Source organism: Chelmon rostratus, chromosome 11, assembly GCF_017976325.1.
Source record: "Chelmon rostratus isolate fCheRos1 chromosome 11, fCheRos1.pri, whole genome shotgun sequence".
NCBI lineage: Eukaryota > Metazoa > Chordata > Actinopteri > Chaetodontiformes > Chaetodontidae > Chelmon > Chelmon rostratus.
The window spans coordinates 12,642,639-12,660,025 of NC_055668.1; the positions used below are offsets into that span (position 1 = coordinate 12,642,639).

Here is a 17,387-nt window from a genome sequence, read left to right on the forward strand (position 1 = left end):
CAGATCAGGGTTTGGTAGGAAATCAAAAGAAAGAGAATCAGTCTGGAATTACGTCACCAATTCACAGTAAAGAGCAGGCGCCCAAGAACAAGCAAGGAAAACAGGAAGCAAAACATGGAGAAACCTCTGGAAAACAGAAAGAGAGACTTAAAGACAATCTTGCCATAAACACTGACCACCTCAACAGGAAGAAAGAGGATCAATCACAAGCTGCAGCTCTGCTCGAAGCTGAAGGCTGCAAACCTGTGATGACAGAAAACGCTGAGAGTAAACACAAAGCAGTTCAGGAAGACTCTGCAACATCACCAAGTGTCGTCTTTGGTCAGAACGAGACCCCTGTGGCCGATGATAGCTTGCAGATCACCGGAATAATTGTTACTGTACGAGAAAGAAAGGCATCTGTGAACAATGATCAGAGGAACACCAGCACTCACCAGGAACACATGAGTGCAAAAGAGAAAGAGTGCAGTAATTCAGATCTAGAAAAATGTGACTCCAGCTCATGTCTAGAAGAGAGAGACAGAAATGTATCTTCAAAGGAAGTTGGAGTAAAGGCAAAGAACAGAATTGTACAAAACACTAATGTTGGTGTGAATAATCTTTCTGAAAACATGCAAGAAACTTCAACCCTTGAGACAAACGATATGTCTGAGGACGTCACTGTGAAAAAGACTGTTCTCCAGCAGGCAAGTTCTTCTACAAATGCAAAACCCCAAACACAACTCCAAGAACCTTCGGCTGAAAAAGGTGTGCCCTCCACAGTCACAGTACCTGCTAAAAATAAAGTATCGGCTGAAACTCAACCCCTTCTCTACACACAGGACATGACTGCAGGAGAAAACAAAGACCACCAAAGAACGGCAACAGAGAACTCCGCACAGAGCATGAGGAAAGATGAAGTGAAGAGTTATACCAAAGAGAAAAATCCACAAAAAAGGCAAACAGAACACACCAGTGAGAACTTCAGGGCCAAAATGGCGAACACAGGGATCAACTACACAAACGATTCTGGAAGAGTTCGTGCTGAAACTCTGATAAAACATGATGCCCAGGCATCCACGAAAGACGATATGTCAACGGTCATAAATCCATCCAAAAGCAAGAGCATAGATGGCAAGAATGCACCCCCACTGGAAGAAACACCACCAAAGCCATTCAATAAAACCAGTCCCTCTCACCATTTAACTGAGAACGAAAACATACACATAACTCCAAAACATCTTCGTAAAGAGGCACACATTGGAGAAGATATTCAAGTGGATGATAGCGTGCATATAGGCAGCATTTCCATCAGAGTTGTGCCAGCAGTGACTGAAAAGGACAAGCTGCAAATGGTGGAAAAACATCATGTTACAACTGTTCCCTCTCATGTAGGTTCAGCTAATGAGCACAAACAAGTTGCATCACCCAGTCAAGATGAAAATGTGAACACTTTACACAATGAAGTCAGAACCAAACACCCTCCAGCAAGCAGTGAGAAACAGATGAAAGAGAGTTTGGAAGACAAATTCAGACTACAAAACGTGTCGTCCAGTGTGAAAAACCTGCCTGAGTCATTGAAAATCAGCAATCAGCAGAACAGCATGAATGCAACCAGCGAGAATACTGACGCTGAAAATGCAAAGCCTGAAAAAGCTGATGAAAGTGGGAAATCAGTGGACGAATCAAAGATACAACCAGTAGAGGGAGGTTACTTTCAAGTGCAAGGGGTGGCAGAAACAAACAATGAACCACACAACAGAGCAAATGTTGGCGATAGATCAGATGCTGTTTCAAAGGGAAGGGAACTTCCAGCATTACTGCCAAACAAGGCAGCTATCAGCAATGAACCATACAGTGAAGGAAAAAATGAAGTCTTTGCGTTGGATCAAAGTCAAATGAAAACAGTGGAATCAAGTTCAGTATGCATTCAAGATGAGAACATGAAAAAGAAAAACAGGGAAACAGAAGATAATCTGGCTTCAAAACTGTGTGACGGTCCCACAGAGAGACTGAGTAATAAAAAGGAGAAGACAGAGGCGGGTCAAAATATCAGAAAACAGCTCACAGAGAACCAGTCCAGTTTATCAGCAAGGGAAAGACAGAGCTCAAGAAGCTCACACCCAACAAGAGAAAACACTGTTAAAGAAAAACCTGAAGTTAAACCAAAACTGAAAGAAAGGGCATCCACGATACCAGAGATATCAGCAATTGCAGACTATGCCAGGTTAAAAGTAATTGTTTCAGAAGACCGGGCAAACACAATTCAAGAGTTCCCACCTAACAAAAAGGAAGGATTCTTTCCACTAATACAGACTCGTCACAGCAGACGTCCAGTGTTCTCTGCTGACCCTCAAGACCTCTCTGTGAAAGAGAAAAGTTTGCCAAATAAGACAGAGGTCAGTTCCAAAGTCAACAAAGAGCCCAAACCCTTAGTATTTCCCATTACGGAGAAGGAACACCAAAGGACCGGGATGTTCAAACTGGGAGACAAAGAAAGACAAGAGAAAATGCTTGTAGATGCCAAAGCCAATGAAACCGTATTAGACTCTGGTGCAAAACATGCACAACTTGTCAAAGAAAGAAACAAGTTGCCAACAACTAATCCCAAGAACCAGGGAATGGAAGAACACATGTCTGGAACTGATGCCCAAAGAGTTTGTCAAGTAGATCAAAGTGCTCATCAGCCAAGCAATCCTCCCCTGCAAGCATCAGCTACATCCTCTGCAGTCAACAGGCCAGGAGGCACCTCTGTGTCACAACACCTGAACTCCAACCCACATGAAAAGCTTGAAGAGGCTTCCTCAAAAGCTGAAATAATACCATACATGGATAGAAACTCTCATCCACAACCCCCTTTGGTGCACAATATAATGGAAAGTAAACAAACAACTCTAAGAGAAGATGAGAAGATTGAAAATGCACTGGCTAAGACTGATAGAATGGAAAAACTGCGACAAGAAGGGCATGCAGCCCGCCACGAAGAAACAACAGCAAAGCAGAGCCGAGCGAAGCATTTGGAGGAAGAACAAGCATCTCGGATAGAGATGGAGAAAAGAGCACAAGACATGAAAATAAAACACATGATAGAGGAGAGTAGAGCTTCTCTGGCTGAAGAACAGAGGAGAGCCGCTCAGAGAGAAGAGGAAAGGAGGGCAAGAGAGCGGGAGGCCATAGGTATTAAGATCAAGGAGCGGCGGGAAAAACAGAGAGAAGCAGAGAGAAAAGCAGAGGAAGAAAGAAAAGCAAAACAGGTGAAGGAAGAGAGAGCCGCTCAGAAAGAAGAGGAGATGAGAGCAAAGCAAAGAGCGGAAGCAATGAGAATGAAAGAAACTGAGGAGAAAAGGAGAATAATGATTGAGGAGGAGGGGAGATTAAAACTGAGAGAGAAGGAAGAGCAGATAAAAGAGAAAGAGGAGAAGAGGAGGAAACAGGCAGAGGAAGAGAGAGCTGCTCAGGAGGAGCAGAAGAGGAGAGCTGCACAAGAGGAGCAGCAAAGACAAGCTGCACAGGAGCAGCAGCAAAGAAGAGTTACACAAGAGGAGCAGCAGAAGAGAGCTGCTCAAGAGGAGCGAGGGAGGAGAGCTGCTCAAGAAGAGGAGCAGCAGAGGAGAGCTGCTCAAGAGAAGCAGCAAAGACAAGCTGCACAAGAGGAGCAGAAGAGGAGAGCTGCACAAGAGGAGCAGCAAAGAAAAGCTGCACAAGAGGAGCAGAAGAGGAGAGCTGCACAAGAAGAGCGCCAAAGAAGAGCTGTGCAAGAGGAGAAGCAAAGAAGAGCTGCACAAGAGGAGCAACAGAGGAGAGCTGCTCAAGAGGAGCAGCAAAGAAAAGCTGCACAAGAGGAGCAACAGAGGAGAGCTGCTCAAGAGGAGCAGCAAAGAAAAGCTGCACAAGAGGAGGAGCAGAGGAGAGCTGCTCTGATTGAAGAGCAAAAAAGAGCTGCTCTGATTGAGGAGCAGCAGGGGAGAGCTGCTCTGATTGAGGAGCAGCAAAGAAGAGCTACACAAGAGGAGCAGCAGAGGAGAGCTGCTCTGATTGAGGAGCAGCAAAGAAGAGCTGCACAAGAGGAGGAGCAGAGGAGAGCTGCACTGATTGAAGAGCAAAAAAGAGCTGCTCTGATTGAGGAGCAGCAGAGGAGAGCAGCACAAGAGGAGCAGAAGAGGAGAGCTACTCTAATTGAGGAGCAGCAGAGGAGAGCAGCACAAGAGGAGCAGCAGAGAAGAGCTGCTCTGATTGAGGAGCAAAGGCGAGCTAAACAGACTGAGGACAAGATACCCAATATTGAGGAGGAAAAGAAAAGAAAACAGAGAGAGGAGGAGAAAGCTGCTCAGACTTCAGAGGAGGAGACAAACAAACAAATCAGACACCAGATTGAAAAGCAGAGGAGCGAAAGACAGGCAAGAGAGGAATGGTTGAGAACACAAAGAGAGGAGAAGGATGAGAGGAGAGCTGTTCAAAAAGAGAAAACACTTAAACAAAGAGAACAAAAGCAAGAGGAGAGGACCAGACTCCTTGAAGAAGCAGCACTGAAAGAGGAGGAGGAGCAGAGAGCAGCACAGGAGCTGATGCTAGCTCAAAGAGAGGATGAGATCAGGGCTAAAACGAGAGAAGAAGAAAAGTTAGTTGCTTACAGAGAGAAGGAGAGAGCTGCTCAGATGGAGGAGCAGAGAAGAGCAGCACAGAGGATGGATGCTCTGCAGTACTATGCCATCACCTCAACAGAATCAGAGAGGAAACACAGAGAAAGACAACAATGCTCCCCTTTACCCTCCCAACAAAGATACAATCCATCAGGGCCTGTCTCAACTGAGGACTCCCACACTAGGCCTTATAGGCCACATGCCCCTGCTTCTCCAGCTCCATCTCTGCCCCGCTCCAACACCTCCTCTCCTGCTCTGGGAGTCAAACCCTCAATGTTCAGGGTGAAGGATAACACCATCAGAGGTTCCTCTTTCACCAAGTCAGTTAAGCCACGCTTCCATAAGAACTTTGGGGAGGATTTCCGGGTGGGTTCACCCATGGTGTCAGAGAGAGGAGAGGAGGAGCAAGAGGCAATGAGACGCAGTGCTGTAACTCCTGTCCATCTTGCTGCTATCAAGGAATACTCGGCTTTTCAACCAGCATCTTCACCACTGGATTACTCAGGCCCTCTCCCACATCACAGGCCTTACTCCAGGAGGAGCATCGCTCTGGAGGAAGATGACTCCCGCTCCATCATCAGCAACATGTCAGAGGATGTGGAGAGTTTCGCCACCAGTGCAGCAGACCTGGCAGATATACGAGGCCTGTATGACTACGAGAGGCCTGAATCAGCCTGTAGCTTCAGTAGTGATGTGTCCCGTTCTTTGGGCAAGCCTCCAACTGTCCCCCCAAAGAGTGAGAAAGCCTTGCGCAGGGCGAAAAGACTGACTACTCGGAGAATCAAGAAGGAGTTGTGCAAAGCTGTAGCAGACAGCTCTGCTCTTCAAGAGGTCTCCAGTGTTCCTTCCGCCTCCTCCACTGAGGTACGCTCCTCCAACCACCATGCTGTAGCTTCCCCTCATTTTTCCTCACCTGTCTCCCTCGCTCATGCTCCAACATTGGGGTCTAGCTTGCCTTCCTCCCACACAGAGCACCAGTCCCACAGCTATGCTTCCCCTCATGCCACTGGTCCTATCTCCCTCCCAGTTGCCTCACCTCATGCTGCTATCCCTGTTTCCCCTCCTGTTGCCTCACCTCATGCTGCTGGCCCTGCTTCCTACCATGCTGCTCCTAAGACAGTTGCTGACGTTCCCTCTTCTCCCACTCTCCATCATGCCAACCACCCAGCTCCAGTGACCCAGTACCATGTAGAGTCAAGCTACCCCCAGTCCTACCCCTTGACCCAGCGTAAGGTGCTTCAAGACCTTGGCTCTGGTCAGTATTTCGTAGTGGATGTACCCATTCAAGTAAAAACAAAGACTTTCTTCGACCCGGAGACGGGAAAGTATGTTCAGCTGAATGTGCGTGAGTCTGCCAAGGGCACCTCCCGACCTCCTCAGCTCCAACCCCCGACCCATGTGAAACCACAACAACAGCCCCTCTCCAAGGATGCCCCAGCCGGCAAACCCCTTGTGCTTTATCAAGGCTATCATGGTTATCCCCAAGGCTACCAACCTGCGGCTATCAACTCTGTGCCTCTGTCATCAGCCCCTGTGGCTCTCCACCAGGACCAGCAGGCTGTCAGGGAGAGCCACAGGTACGGCTATCCAGCCCCTGAAATGGAGCAGAACTCTGAAGGGCATCGCTACAGCCCAGAGAAGACTCCATACATGGACACAGTTAACGATACAGACAAAACATATAACACAGTTTGCAACACACATGGTCCATATGAGTCGTTCCCGGAGTGTGACACAAACAGCCAGCTTGTAGGAAGCACGATCCGTGGTAATGATAACGCAGTCCACTCGCGATATCAGCCCAGAGATATAATAACCATGAGTGAGCTGGAGGACTTCATGGAGCTGTCCGACTGGTGAGAACAAAGACTGGAAGCTTTGACTCAAAAGGAATTAATGACATAAAGCTAAATGAAGTATTTGATAAACTAAAGTTATCCCAAAGCACAGTATGAATGGATCATTATATGCAGTATATTAAGTGTTTTTAAATGACTGTTTCAAGTGAAAACAGTCTCAGAATGTTTTTGGTTTGTAGTTTCAAAAAGTCCCTCTGACGTGCTGTTAAATCGCTGCTGTTGATTTTGAAGCTTCACTGTTGAGATATTTATTGTGTTACAGAGAAGTTCACCATTCCATTTGATTTTTGAATGTGAGAAGCTAAGACGTGTGTCTTGTGTATACAGTATGATCAGTGTCCCATTGCCTTCTACACTAGAGGTGTGTTATCATACATCAAACAGTAATAGTATGTCAGCAGTGATTAGTAGTTTACAGAAATGTGCCATGAACACTGACACGCCTGCTTAAGTTTTCATTATTATTATTTTTCCTGTTGGAGAAATCCTACTTTTGGCATTTTGTGATGCATGAAATATTGTTAAACCCACAGCGTCAATCGAAGATCTGCAGATGGTGAAAAGCACAGTTTGTATATTCAACCACTGTATCAAAGCGAAAACATTTGAGATGAGACTATTGCTGTTTTAACGGTTTAATATAATACTGTAGTCCATTTTTAAAAGTTGGACACTTGTGAGACTGTTTCTGTGTTGCTGTGAAACAAAGTAGTGTGACATGGACAATAAAAACACAATTCATTCAGCCATTTCTCACCACAGTGACTCTTTCAAAATCACTTTGTAAAGAATATAAATAAACAAAAAAGAAATGTAAAAGATTGCTGCTGCAGGTTGATTTCATTTTACTACTCAAAAGACTGTAATAACAACATAATGTTACTGTCATGGCATCCTGTTCTGACTCTTGATATGTACCCTGGGTCTTAATGACTCAAAATGAAGAGTCTTTTCACTGACTGCATAAGACAATTACATGTTATTGAGAGAGCACAATAATATGTCCTGAGAGAGTTTGTAAACACAAATAGAGAAAATGACATTTTTTTGGATGCCATTTGTGTGTATGTGTCCTTTTTTGCCCTATGAATCAATGCAAATGCTGAAATCTTTGCCTACTATACCTACGGGATCATATGATAGAAATAATACAGTGTGATATTTCTTTGTTTGGCTTGCCTTGATTCACAAACTCAGATTAAATGTACATGGATGTGCTAAGAGTGCGTGCATGTACTGCCCAGTTACATAGCAAACTCGGTGCTGTTGATCCCCTGAGAAGCAGTAACCTGCTTTGGCCACTGTAGGGCAGAGGAGAGCGATTCCTCCACTGGAGCAAAGACTTGAACGTAAGCTTATGTAAAGGAAAACTTGAGGGAAACCCCCAAGTTTAAAAGAAGACATAATATACTGTCACCAAAACTATCATTTTGGCACTTATACACATGACTCACAATTGGTACAACTTGTCAGCAGCTCAAACCTGTGCTACAAGTGCTTTCTTTTCAAAACAAAAGATTATGTCAAGGTTAAAAAAGATTAAGCCGGCCTATCAACCCAGCAAGTACATTTTCCACTGAATCCACGCTTTTCAAGAGAATCTATATACAACCTGAAGGGTTAAATCTGTTGTGTAATTCCATTTGGCTTTGGCAGAGCTCGAAGCGGCAGCAGAAGGCCTGCCTCAGCAGTTTAGGCTGCCCAATAAAGCAGCAGGCTTCATACCGCTGGGACAGTCTGACAACCACAGCCAGAGACAAGCCCATGCCACTCTGTCCAGCAGCCAGACAGGGAGAGGTCCCAGCACACACACACACATGCAAATCCACATAAATGCATTAACACATGCATGCAGACACAGAAGCGCAAGGCTCACATACATGAACATGAGTATTTGCTCTTTGTTAACTTTTTCAGGAGACGCAAGTTGAGGATTACCCTCGGATTCTGAGAGCAGCAGTGGATGGAAATGCATGCTCAGCGCTTATTGTAGGCCCACAGGCTTCTCAAAATGACACGCAGTGTGACAGGCGCATGCACACACACAAACCACGAGACTTGACCATCGCTTCAGAGGTCTGGGGTTTCGGGCCACGGTCCAGGACTCCTCGCAGGAACACAGGAAATGACATTTCCTACGTTTTGCAGGACACACAGAGAAAGACAGGGGAGGGGGGGGGCAGCCAGAGAGAGAGAGAGAGAGAGAGTGAGAGAGAGAGTGCTGGGAGAGTGAGTGGGAGTTTCTAAGTGGGAACAGAGCATTTACTGTTTCATATTACACAGAAAAGAGGAGAAAGAGGAGAAGAGTTAATGGTGGGTAAGGGCTCTGGTGGGTTGTGCAGTCAGGCTCTGTTTTCAATGTAGCTGCTTGTGTAAGTGCTGTGCAGTTGTCTGGGTTTATGGATTCGCTGACTGTGGAAAATGTACTTTTCTATAGTGGTCCTTGTCCTGACTAAGGCTCTGGTCACAGGTAAGTTTTCCTTGTTTACAGCAATATAAACCAGTAAAGAGAGCGAGCAAGCAGGCAAAGAAAGAAAGAAAATGTGTCTAAAACAGTAACTTGATCTGTCATCTAACATATATCACTGTGAAACCATGCATTTTGAGTTTATTATGGAACTTTGGCATGACAATTATGGAAAGCTTGCAAGAAAAACACAGCTTAAAAGTCATTTTTTCGACAACAACCAAAAGTTGCAAGCCGTTATTACATTACTGTCAAAACTGAAGAAGCAAAAGATGTCTTGCAAAGCGGGAAAATTATTTAAAAGCAAACCAGTTGCAGAGTCAAGCAAGTTCATTCTCTGTCATCAGAGAAAACCTCAGTGTAATTTGCATTCTATAAACTGAATAAAGTGGACTTACAGCTCATATTTCCAGTTCTATAATCTTTTGATTATGTTCAGTTTTGTGTTTGGTTTGAGTCCCCGTTGCTGCTTTTGTTGTGACATTAAAGAGTGGAGGACAGAGCCTGAGGGAGATTCCCCAACTAACACAGCAACAAAAACAACAACAAAAAAAAAGCAACGCAGCCCAGATGGTCCCTGTTATCTTGTCGTGTTCTCGTCGGCTGGTTCGGGGTGTACCGTACTGAAGAGGAACGCTTCCCACCTGTAGATTCTCTTTGTCTGTCTGATCACACATATTGTGTCCAGACTCCATGTCTCCTCTCAACAGACGTGACCCAGCTGGCACCACATTAAAACACAGCTACCTCCAGGGAAGTAAAACAGGGGCACAGAAAGTATGTCTTAGATTTCTCAGTCTGAGTCCTCTGTTACTGACTGAATTCCCTTCAAGTGATGGAATGACACATGTAACTAGAACCAGTGTGAGCTCTGCCACCATAAATCTAAGCAGCCTCTGTGGGCGTGCATATAAACTTACTTTGTCTAAATGCTACAATTATGTTTAATTGGCAGGAAATCAGACATCGTGCGAAAATGAACTGAAGACTTTTTCCATATGTGGCACATTACCAGCTCTGCTTAATTACTAATTTAAAAAGCAGGGAGGAGTCACACGAGCGACCAGATCACAGTCCCCTGTGAGTGTCCTCATGTTCTGAAATGAATGTGTTTTATGGTTTGGTTTGACTTTATTCATAACAGACTTATGTATAAGTACTTAAAATGTAGATTGGATTCCAAAGATGGAATTTATTCAATAGTGTATGAGGTTAAAAAAAGACAGTTGTACATACCATCTGTACTGTTTGTGTCTTTTGTCATCAGAAGTATGTCACGCCCTGAATGTGACAGTGACCCCTGGGCCTGTTGTCATGGTAACAGAGAGAGACAACTTGACACTCTCCTGCCTGGTATCTCAGAGGAAGAGGATCGGCAGTGTCCTCATCCTTCGCTGGTTCTTCTCTCCTCTTGCTGCGCCGGCTCTCGCACCTCCTCCCTCCTCTCCGTCCCCCTCTCCCCCTGCACTCGAGCCCACCCAGTTCCTCATCGTGAAGATGGGCATAAAGAAAATGAAGCTGTATGGGAACTACACCCGTCGCTTCGCCGAGCCAAAGTTTCGTCTGCACGAGGAGGCGGAGGGGGAGGTTTACCGGCTGTGGATCCTCAGTGTGACAGGGATGGACCAGGGTTTCTACACCTGTAGAGTTCAGGAGATTCGGAAACACAGAAACACATGGAGAGCATCGTCCAATGGTACCAGCACCACACAGCTGACAGGTAACTAAAGCTGTACTTCAACACTCTCCTGCTGCTCTCCATGTCACAGCTGTTTGTAGAAAGACTCAAGGCCCCATCGTGGCTGATAGTAGAGTGAAAGCTGAGCAAGTGAGGGCTAGGGTTAGGGGTTTGAGACCCTTTCTGACTAAGCGTCCTCCTTGTCTTGGTGTTCTTGAGCACGATGTTAAAGCCCTACAACATTTGGATGGTGTCCCCTGGTGGAGGACATGCCAAAAGTGCATCAAATTTCAAATATTGCACTATTTCTTGCAGATTTAGGAGTCAGGTTGCATGAACTTTTTGTCTTTTGTCAAATCAAATGCAAGGGAATTTATTAACCTAAACCTTCCCATGGCTCAGCTGGGAAAGTCAAGAAAAAGCAATCTCTCATCACCACCTCGCACATTATTTTACATTTCTACTTTTTTTAGATACTTTTGCACAACCCTGGTCACAGACAAGAGAGGATCATACACAAAGGGGATTTATGGTGTTATTACTCTGAACATGTTTTCCATGGAGTATTCTTTTCCGAGGAATTCCCTTACAGCCGCACACACTCAGCCGAGACATGCTGTCCGTGTTATCTGGCAATGGAAATAACCAAAGGAGGTGCAGTGGTTCTCATTAAAGGACAAAGGGCAGATAGAAACGTGTAGCATGCATATTCTGAGTCTAGCTGCACTTTGGTTTAAGTTGTGCCTATATATGTGTTTGAATGTGACCCCAATCCTCTGGCATTTCCATCTCAAAACAATGAGCTCACACAGCCAAACCACACTCAACAATATCACTCTCTGTGCATGAGGAGCGAAAGGTAGAGGCTTGTGAGCTGGCTACGTTCAAAAACTCTGAAATACATGACGTCAGCACTCTGGGTTTACTTTTATGCAAGCCTCAGGAGAAAATTTACTGGAGAATTTAGTTGCAGTGGAACTTGTTTAGTCTGTGCCAGTATGTGCCTACAATAAACAACCTGAACAAATCAGGTTAAGAACTCATTTGAATCACTTGCAGTGATAAATACTTCTTTATACAGTACGATCCTTTATTTGACTGATTGGCAGGGAAGTCATCACTGTGGGATGCACCGTACATTGGATAAATGGGTTCAGTAGGCATTTAAGATGTTGCTATGCTGTGCTTTTGGTGTGGCTACACCTGACACAGCTGCACAATTTACCTTTCAGTAGTTTTATGGCAGAAAAGCGTAGAGGCCTGAGTCAGACCGAGCCATCAGACAACGCCCTGCCCTATATTCAGGGCAATATCCCACTAAGGAAGCCACACAACCTCAGGCATCTCCGACATGCATTGACCACAGGACCAGAAACAGAAGAGCTGACATTATAATGGTAAACAAAGAGAAAACTAAGTTGTAACTGTGATGCAGGGAAGCCCTCAGTCTGCAGATTTCAGTCTGCACATCTCAGAGCAGAGGCTACACCCCACTGAGATAATTGGACTACTCTTATTCAAAAGATTTTGCACACATGGTTTGTCCTCTCTCACATCTCTAAAATCTCAAATTCAGGCCATCACAGCTTCAGGTTGAGTGATTTCTGCTGCTTTTCTAAACTGGTAAAATGAGCAGACAGTCTGCACAGTTAATGAAATCTTATTAGACACTCTGGCTTCAGGTTTCTTATCCTTACCCTGGTTCATTTTCCTGCATCCTGCCATCACAGCTCGTCTGAAGGAAAGCAGATGAGCCTAAATCTGTACCTGATGTTTTTCAGCTTTGTGCTGTATATTTGTAATTTTTGCATAAATTTGGCTCTGCTGTGTATGCAGCAGTTTGTGTAGATACAGCTGTAGAGTGTCTCCTATAATAGCTCCCTAACCAGTTAGCCTGGGGCTGTGTGCACTGATCAGAAGTGAGGTTTAGCATGTGGTTAACCACAGTGTAAAAGGTCAGATATGTGGTTTACTCACATTAATGGTTAACTGCTCACATCATCAAGGGAGGCCTGCTAGATGTAGCCGGTCACCTCGTCAGATGAGTTTGATTCTGCTGCAATTTGTCTTGCCGCATCCTTACAATTTAATGCAGTCCAAACATCATAGAATGGCCATCAGTGATTTCTGTAGCATTGAATTGACACGTTTATAAGAGCTTCAACAAATACTGCTTAAGATTTGGAAAACTTGCATAGTTCAGGCTCTTGCATTGCGTCTCCTTTATTTCTGTTATGAAACTTGTTTTGTTTTTGTATGTCGTGTTTCTTGGACTCAAAAATTGTGGAAAAATCTAAAAAGATCAGGCAGCAGTACCTTAAAAAACACATCACTTGTGCTATGTTTTCTTCTCCTCAGCATTTACTGTCAAATACATCTGATAGAGTTTTTTTTATGTCTGGCCACAAAGCAGAAGCCACTGTGTTGCTCCCTGACATTAATTAACATGATATACAGACTCAACGGCCAAGACCGCATTTTACAAGTTTGCAGGCAGTTCAGCGGTCTGGAAACAGGCTAAAAGCCAATTAGAGTTAATATCTTATCATTTCTTATTAATATGTTTATCAACCTGTGTTTAAAAGACATATTAAAAACTCATTATGGGGACCCGAGATAAAGTAATTTATGTACATGGTCTCTGTTCACTCTCCTCAGCCTCTTGCTAAATACCCCTGACCTATATACAACCCATCACTCATTGCCACACACTGACAACAACTTCCTTATTCAATCTCTTTTCATGCTAATAAGTACACCAAGGACATTAAACAATTGTGACTGACCAACTTAAGGAAGTGGAGATGCAAAGTAGTGGGGAACCCCCAAACACCGTCCAAGAAAGCCAATACAGCTAGCCCTGTGTGTGTGTGTGTGCTTGTGTGTGTGTGTCTGTGGTGGGTTTGGCTGATGCAGCAGCAGCAGAACCTCCCCTCACGACAGCAGTTTTGATATTTCTGGAAACCACTGAGGCTGTCTGCTGCACTGGGTCAGTGCCCTCGGACAACAGCAATTTGCAAAGATACTCAGTCTGGGCACAGCTTCCTCCCCTCAACGTACCGCCTTTGCTGACTTTTGTAAAACCTTTTTTTTTCCAGTACACTTAACGCTCGAGGATGGTACCAGTGAAGGACTGTGGCGTTTATTTGCAGGTAGTGTTTTAGTCTGCAGTCCTCCCTCCGCTTCACCTCATCATATAAGAGTCTTCCTTTGATTACACCTTCACTGTTCTGATGCCTCTCTCTGCTCATTCTGTAGATGTGTATCTGTGTGCTGTGCTGATTTGCTCGCTGGGCCTGTTGTCCATCTTCCTGTTCACTCTTGTTCTCACATGCCAGTACTTTTACAGACGACACAGGCTCAAAGGTAAAACCATGTCTTTTCCTATAGTAACTATAGTAACCTGGACCATGTTGCTATCTACTCAACATGATTCTCTGCTACTTTCTCCACAGCCAGTTACCTTCTGGTCAAATGTCCAGAAAGCAGGTACGGTAGTTTATTAAAGTAAATTGAAATTGATTATCCAAATTGATGTTTTTCTGTTGTATATCATTGTCAACTGGTTTCGGATTGTTTGAAAAAAAAAAAATATTCGACTGTCTTCATTTACAGCTTTGAGGCATTTTAATATTCCAAATTATTGAATTGAAAGAATAATAATTAATATTCTAAGCAATCATTAGTTGCAGCTGTTAAGCTTTAAACAACCTCCTCTGTTTCATGCAGCTCAGGAGAGACTGTAACCAGTTCCAGCAGCTCATCCAGTTCCTCCCCAAGAGCCCAAAGGAAAGACACGAGACAGAAAACTGACAGAAGAGTAACTGTAACACCACCCAAACTACCCGAGGAACCACCACCACACATACCAGCCAAAGGTAAAGGGATATTTACAGGTCAGCATGTCACCTCTTGGAGAGGTTTAACTCTTAAAAAGGTCCATTAGGCCAGTCAGTGGCTTTAGTTTTAAAGTCTACTTGTTACCTCTCATAACAGGTTGTGGCCTCAGTATGGACATGAATTATGAGCAGTTTAACCAAAGAGTATTATTTTCTGAATGTTTAATTTGAATAAAGTAACAAAACCTTACTTTATTCTGATGCAGTGAACTTTTCTGATCTAATCCATTCTAATCTTGGGGGTGCACAGTGTTTCAGTGACTAACAGGGGCACCTCACAGCACGAATGACCACTGTTCAGGTCCCAGTCCTCGTCTTTCTGTGTGGAGTTTCCTCTCAAATTTCAAACACACTAGAGGCATTAGAGTGTCAGGGGGCTCAGAGGCTCCAACCCCAAGCAATGGAATTAGTGGGTAAAGAAAACAAAAGTAAATGAAGGTATCCAGCAGGTACAAATGTGAATACGATATCTCTGGCATAATTCAATTTCCGTGACAAAAACAGGATAGTTGAGAGACACTGGGAGGCAACCAGAAAAAAGTCTCAGGATGAAATGTCATAAAGTATTTGGGCAAACGCCTGCTGAGTGTATTGTCTGAGGTAAAATAAACACTGAAAAGCATCCTGAACATAACAGAATAGAGCTCTTATAGCTGCTATAAACTACACCTTGACTAGGTTTTATATAAAGTGCTTGTGAAGGATGATTTTGTTCTCACAGTCAATTTTTGTGAGTTCATCCTCCCCGGCTGTTGTTTTGTGTCAATTAAAGGCTGTCTCTGTTCTTCAGTGCCTGTTGCTGCAAAGAGACCTCAGAAGCCCAGAAGGTTAAAGACTCATCTCAGGAGTTCTGCCACTGTGAGTGTCCTCGTTCTCATCCATCACACAGCAACATGCCAACCATAAAATCATTTGTTAAACATTTGCACTTAATGCATCTGCTAAAATGTATTTATTAACATTTTGAAAAGATGGCTTTTTTGTGTGCACAGAGTTGTTATTGAGATACATGCAAGAGGGAATTTGTCCCACGACTGCATGATTGTCTACAGGAGTTTATTGCCGTCTCTTCATTCAGTTATGAGCTTGATAATTCTATTTAGTTTTATTGCTTCTCAAACACAATTATTTATTTAGAGTGCTTCATTGGTTTTATATCTACAATAAAAATGTCAAACAAGTACATAAAGAAGAAAACTGCTCAAACTAAGGATCATCAGTATTTCTACTGACGGCATTCTTGTGATTTTGTTTTTTTTTGTGTATTTTTTTGCTCGAACATACTGATTGGATTAGTGCAACGAGGAGGATCTGACGATGTTGGATAGGACTCCAGTTGTACCAAATGTTTTTCAAGTAAACTGAATGTTCCAAGAGGTCCTGCAAATCCAGTAAACACATACTTTCTGCAGCTGAAAAGCAGTAAGGGGATGTTTACCATGGAGAGTGGAAGAGTACTACTGTTTGTGGAAAAAGATTAAATGTAGACAAGACACTCCTGATATATTTCTGTTTTCTGAGATGTTTACTTTATATATTTCAACACAAATAGTATATAGTTCCCTGTTTTGTCTTATCTCTGGGCTAAATTCCTTCAAGTTTATCTCACTTCTTCCCTCCCTCCTCCAGCCTCGAGTATCACAGGAGGATAGTCTGACATATGCAGAACTGGAGCTGGTCAGACCAAGACCAGAGCCCCCAGCCTCCTCCAGCCCTGAACCCACACCCTCCAGCCCGGACACTGTGTACGCTCAGATCCTCTTCCAGGAAAAACAGCTGTAAACGCAGCAGCTCTGGACACATGGATGTCATGGTACCTCCTGGTGAGGGCAGAGATTCAGCTGCCCAAACTGTACTGAGTGGCACCCAAAGGACTATATTTATGATCAGTATGGCATTTAGCATTTGTTTTTTTGGCTGTAAGTATGCTACAACTGTTGGTAAATGAGGGTTTTGTGTTTCGTCGGCGCAGTTCCATTCCAGCACAGCAGTTTTTGGGTCTTATAATTCCGTTGTTTTGTTTGCTGGCATCGCTGGCCTGTGAGCCAGATGTTTATGAGAATGCTCTCACTATTAACTATTCTTTATAAACTCAGGAGACTGTGTGGAAAGAAGCTGTTGTCCAGGCTCTCGTACTGCAGCGTCATAAGGCGTTGGAACACTTTTCAACTGCATTTATAATTACAGTACTAATACACCAAATTAATAAATATATGCCTGGGTCTGACATTTAAGAACAGAGTCTTTGATTTACAAAAACATTGTTTGAAATCATTTAAAGCGGATTGCACTGAACTGTCAGATTTGTCTACAATCTGTCCGGGGTCACAAGGAAAATCTGCTTTACGTGACGAGAGACAAAACCAAAGCAATATTACAAACAGCTGCATTCAGGCTCTGACATACAATACAGCAGCACAGGCCGTAGAACACAAACACCACATCATCTCTGGTCTGCTGAGAAGCCGTCTACTGACTGAACAATTTGACAGATTGAGAAATTAGAGATGAATGAGTTCTGTAACATGTTAAAGCTATAGTTCTGTTCAGGGAAATGTTTATTCGCTGGCCGAGGGAAGATTGCTACCACTCTCGTGCCAGTCAGGTAAAGATGCAACCAGCAGCTGGTTACCTTAGCTTAGCATAAAGACCGGAACGAGCTAGCCTGGTTCTGTCTGAAGGTAACAAAATCCACTTATCAGAACATGTAAAGCTCACTAATTAATACATTAGTTGTTGTTTAATTTGTACAAAAAAAGAGTAAGAATAAAAACTATTTCTTTTGCAAGAACCAGTCCAGCACATAGCCTGCTGTAAAAAATTAACTTTAATTAATGGTGGTCGTTTAGATGCATTTTGTTACCT

At 43.8% G+C, this 17,387-nt stretch overlaps 1 protein-coding gene across 1 annotated transcript; it reads left to right on the top strand.

The window, feature by feature from the left end:
• The first annotated feature begins 8,759 nt into the window (after positions 1 to 8,759).
• vstm4a (V-set and transmembrane domain containing 4a) lies at positions 8,760 to 16,750 on the top strand. Its single transcript, XM_041947919.1, has 8 exons — positions 8,760 to 8,948; positions 10,213 to 10,665; positions 13,722 to 13,775; positions 13,882 to 13,989; positions 14,079 to 14,112; positions 14,353 to 14,501; positions 15,313 to 15,380; positions 16,152 to 16,750. The coding sequence occupies exons 1-8, from the start codon at positions 8,900 to 8,902 to the stop codon at positions 16,302 to 16,304; spliced, it is 1,068 nt and encodes a 355-aa protein (XP_041803853.1). The 5' UTR covers positions 8,760 to 8,899; the 3' UTR covers positions 16,305 to 16,750.
• The last annotated feature ends 637 nt before the right edge of the window (positions 16,751 to 17,387 follow it).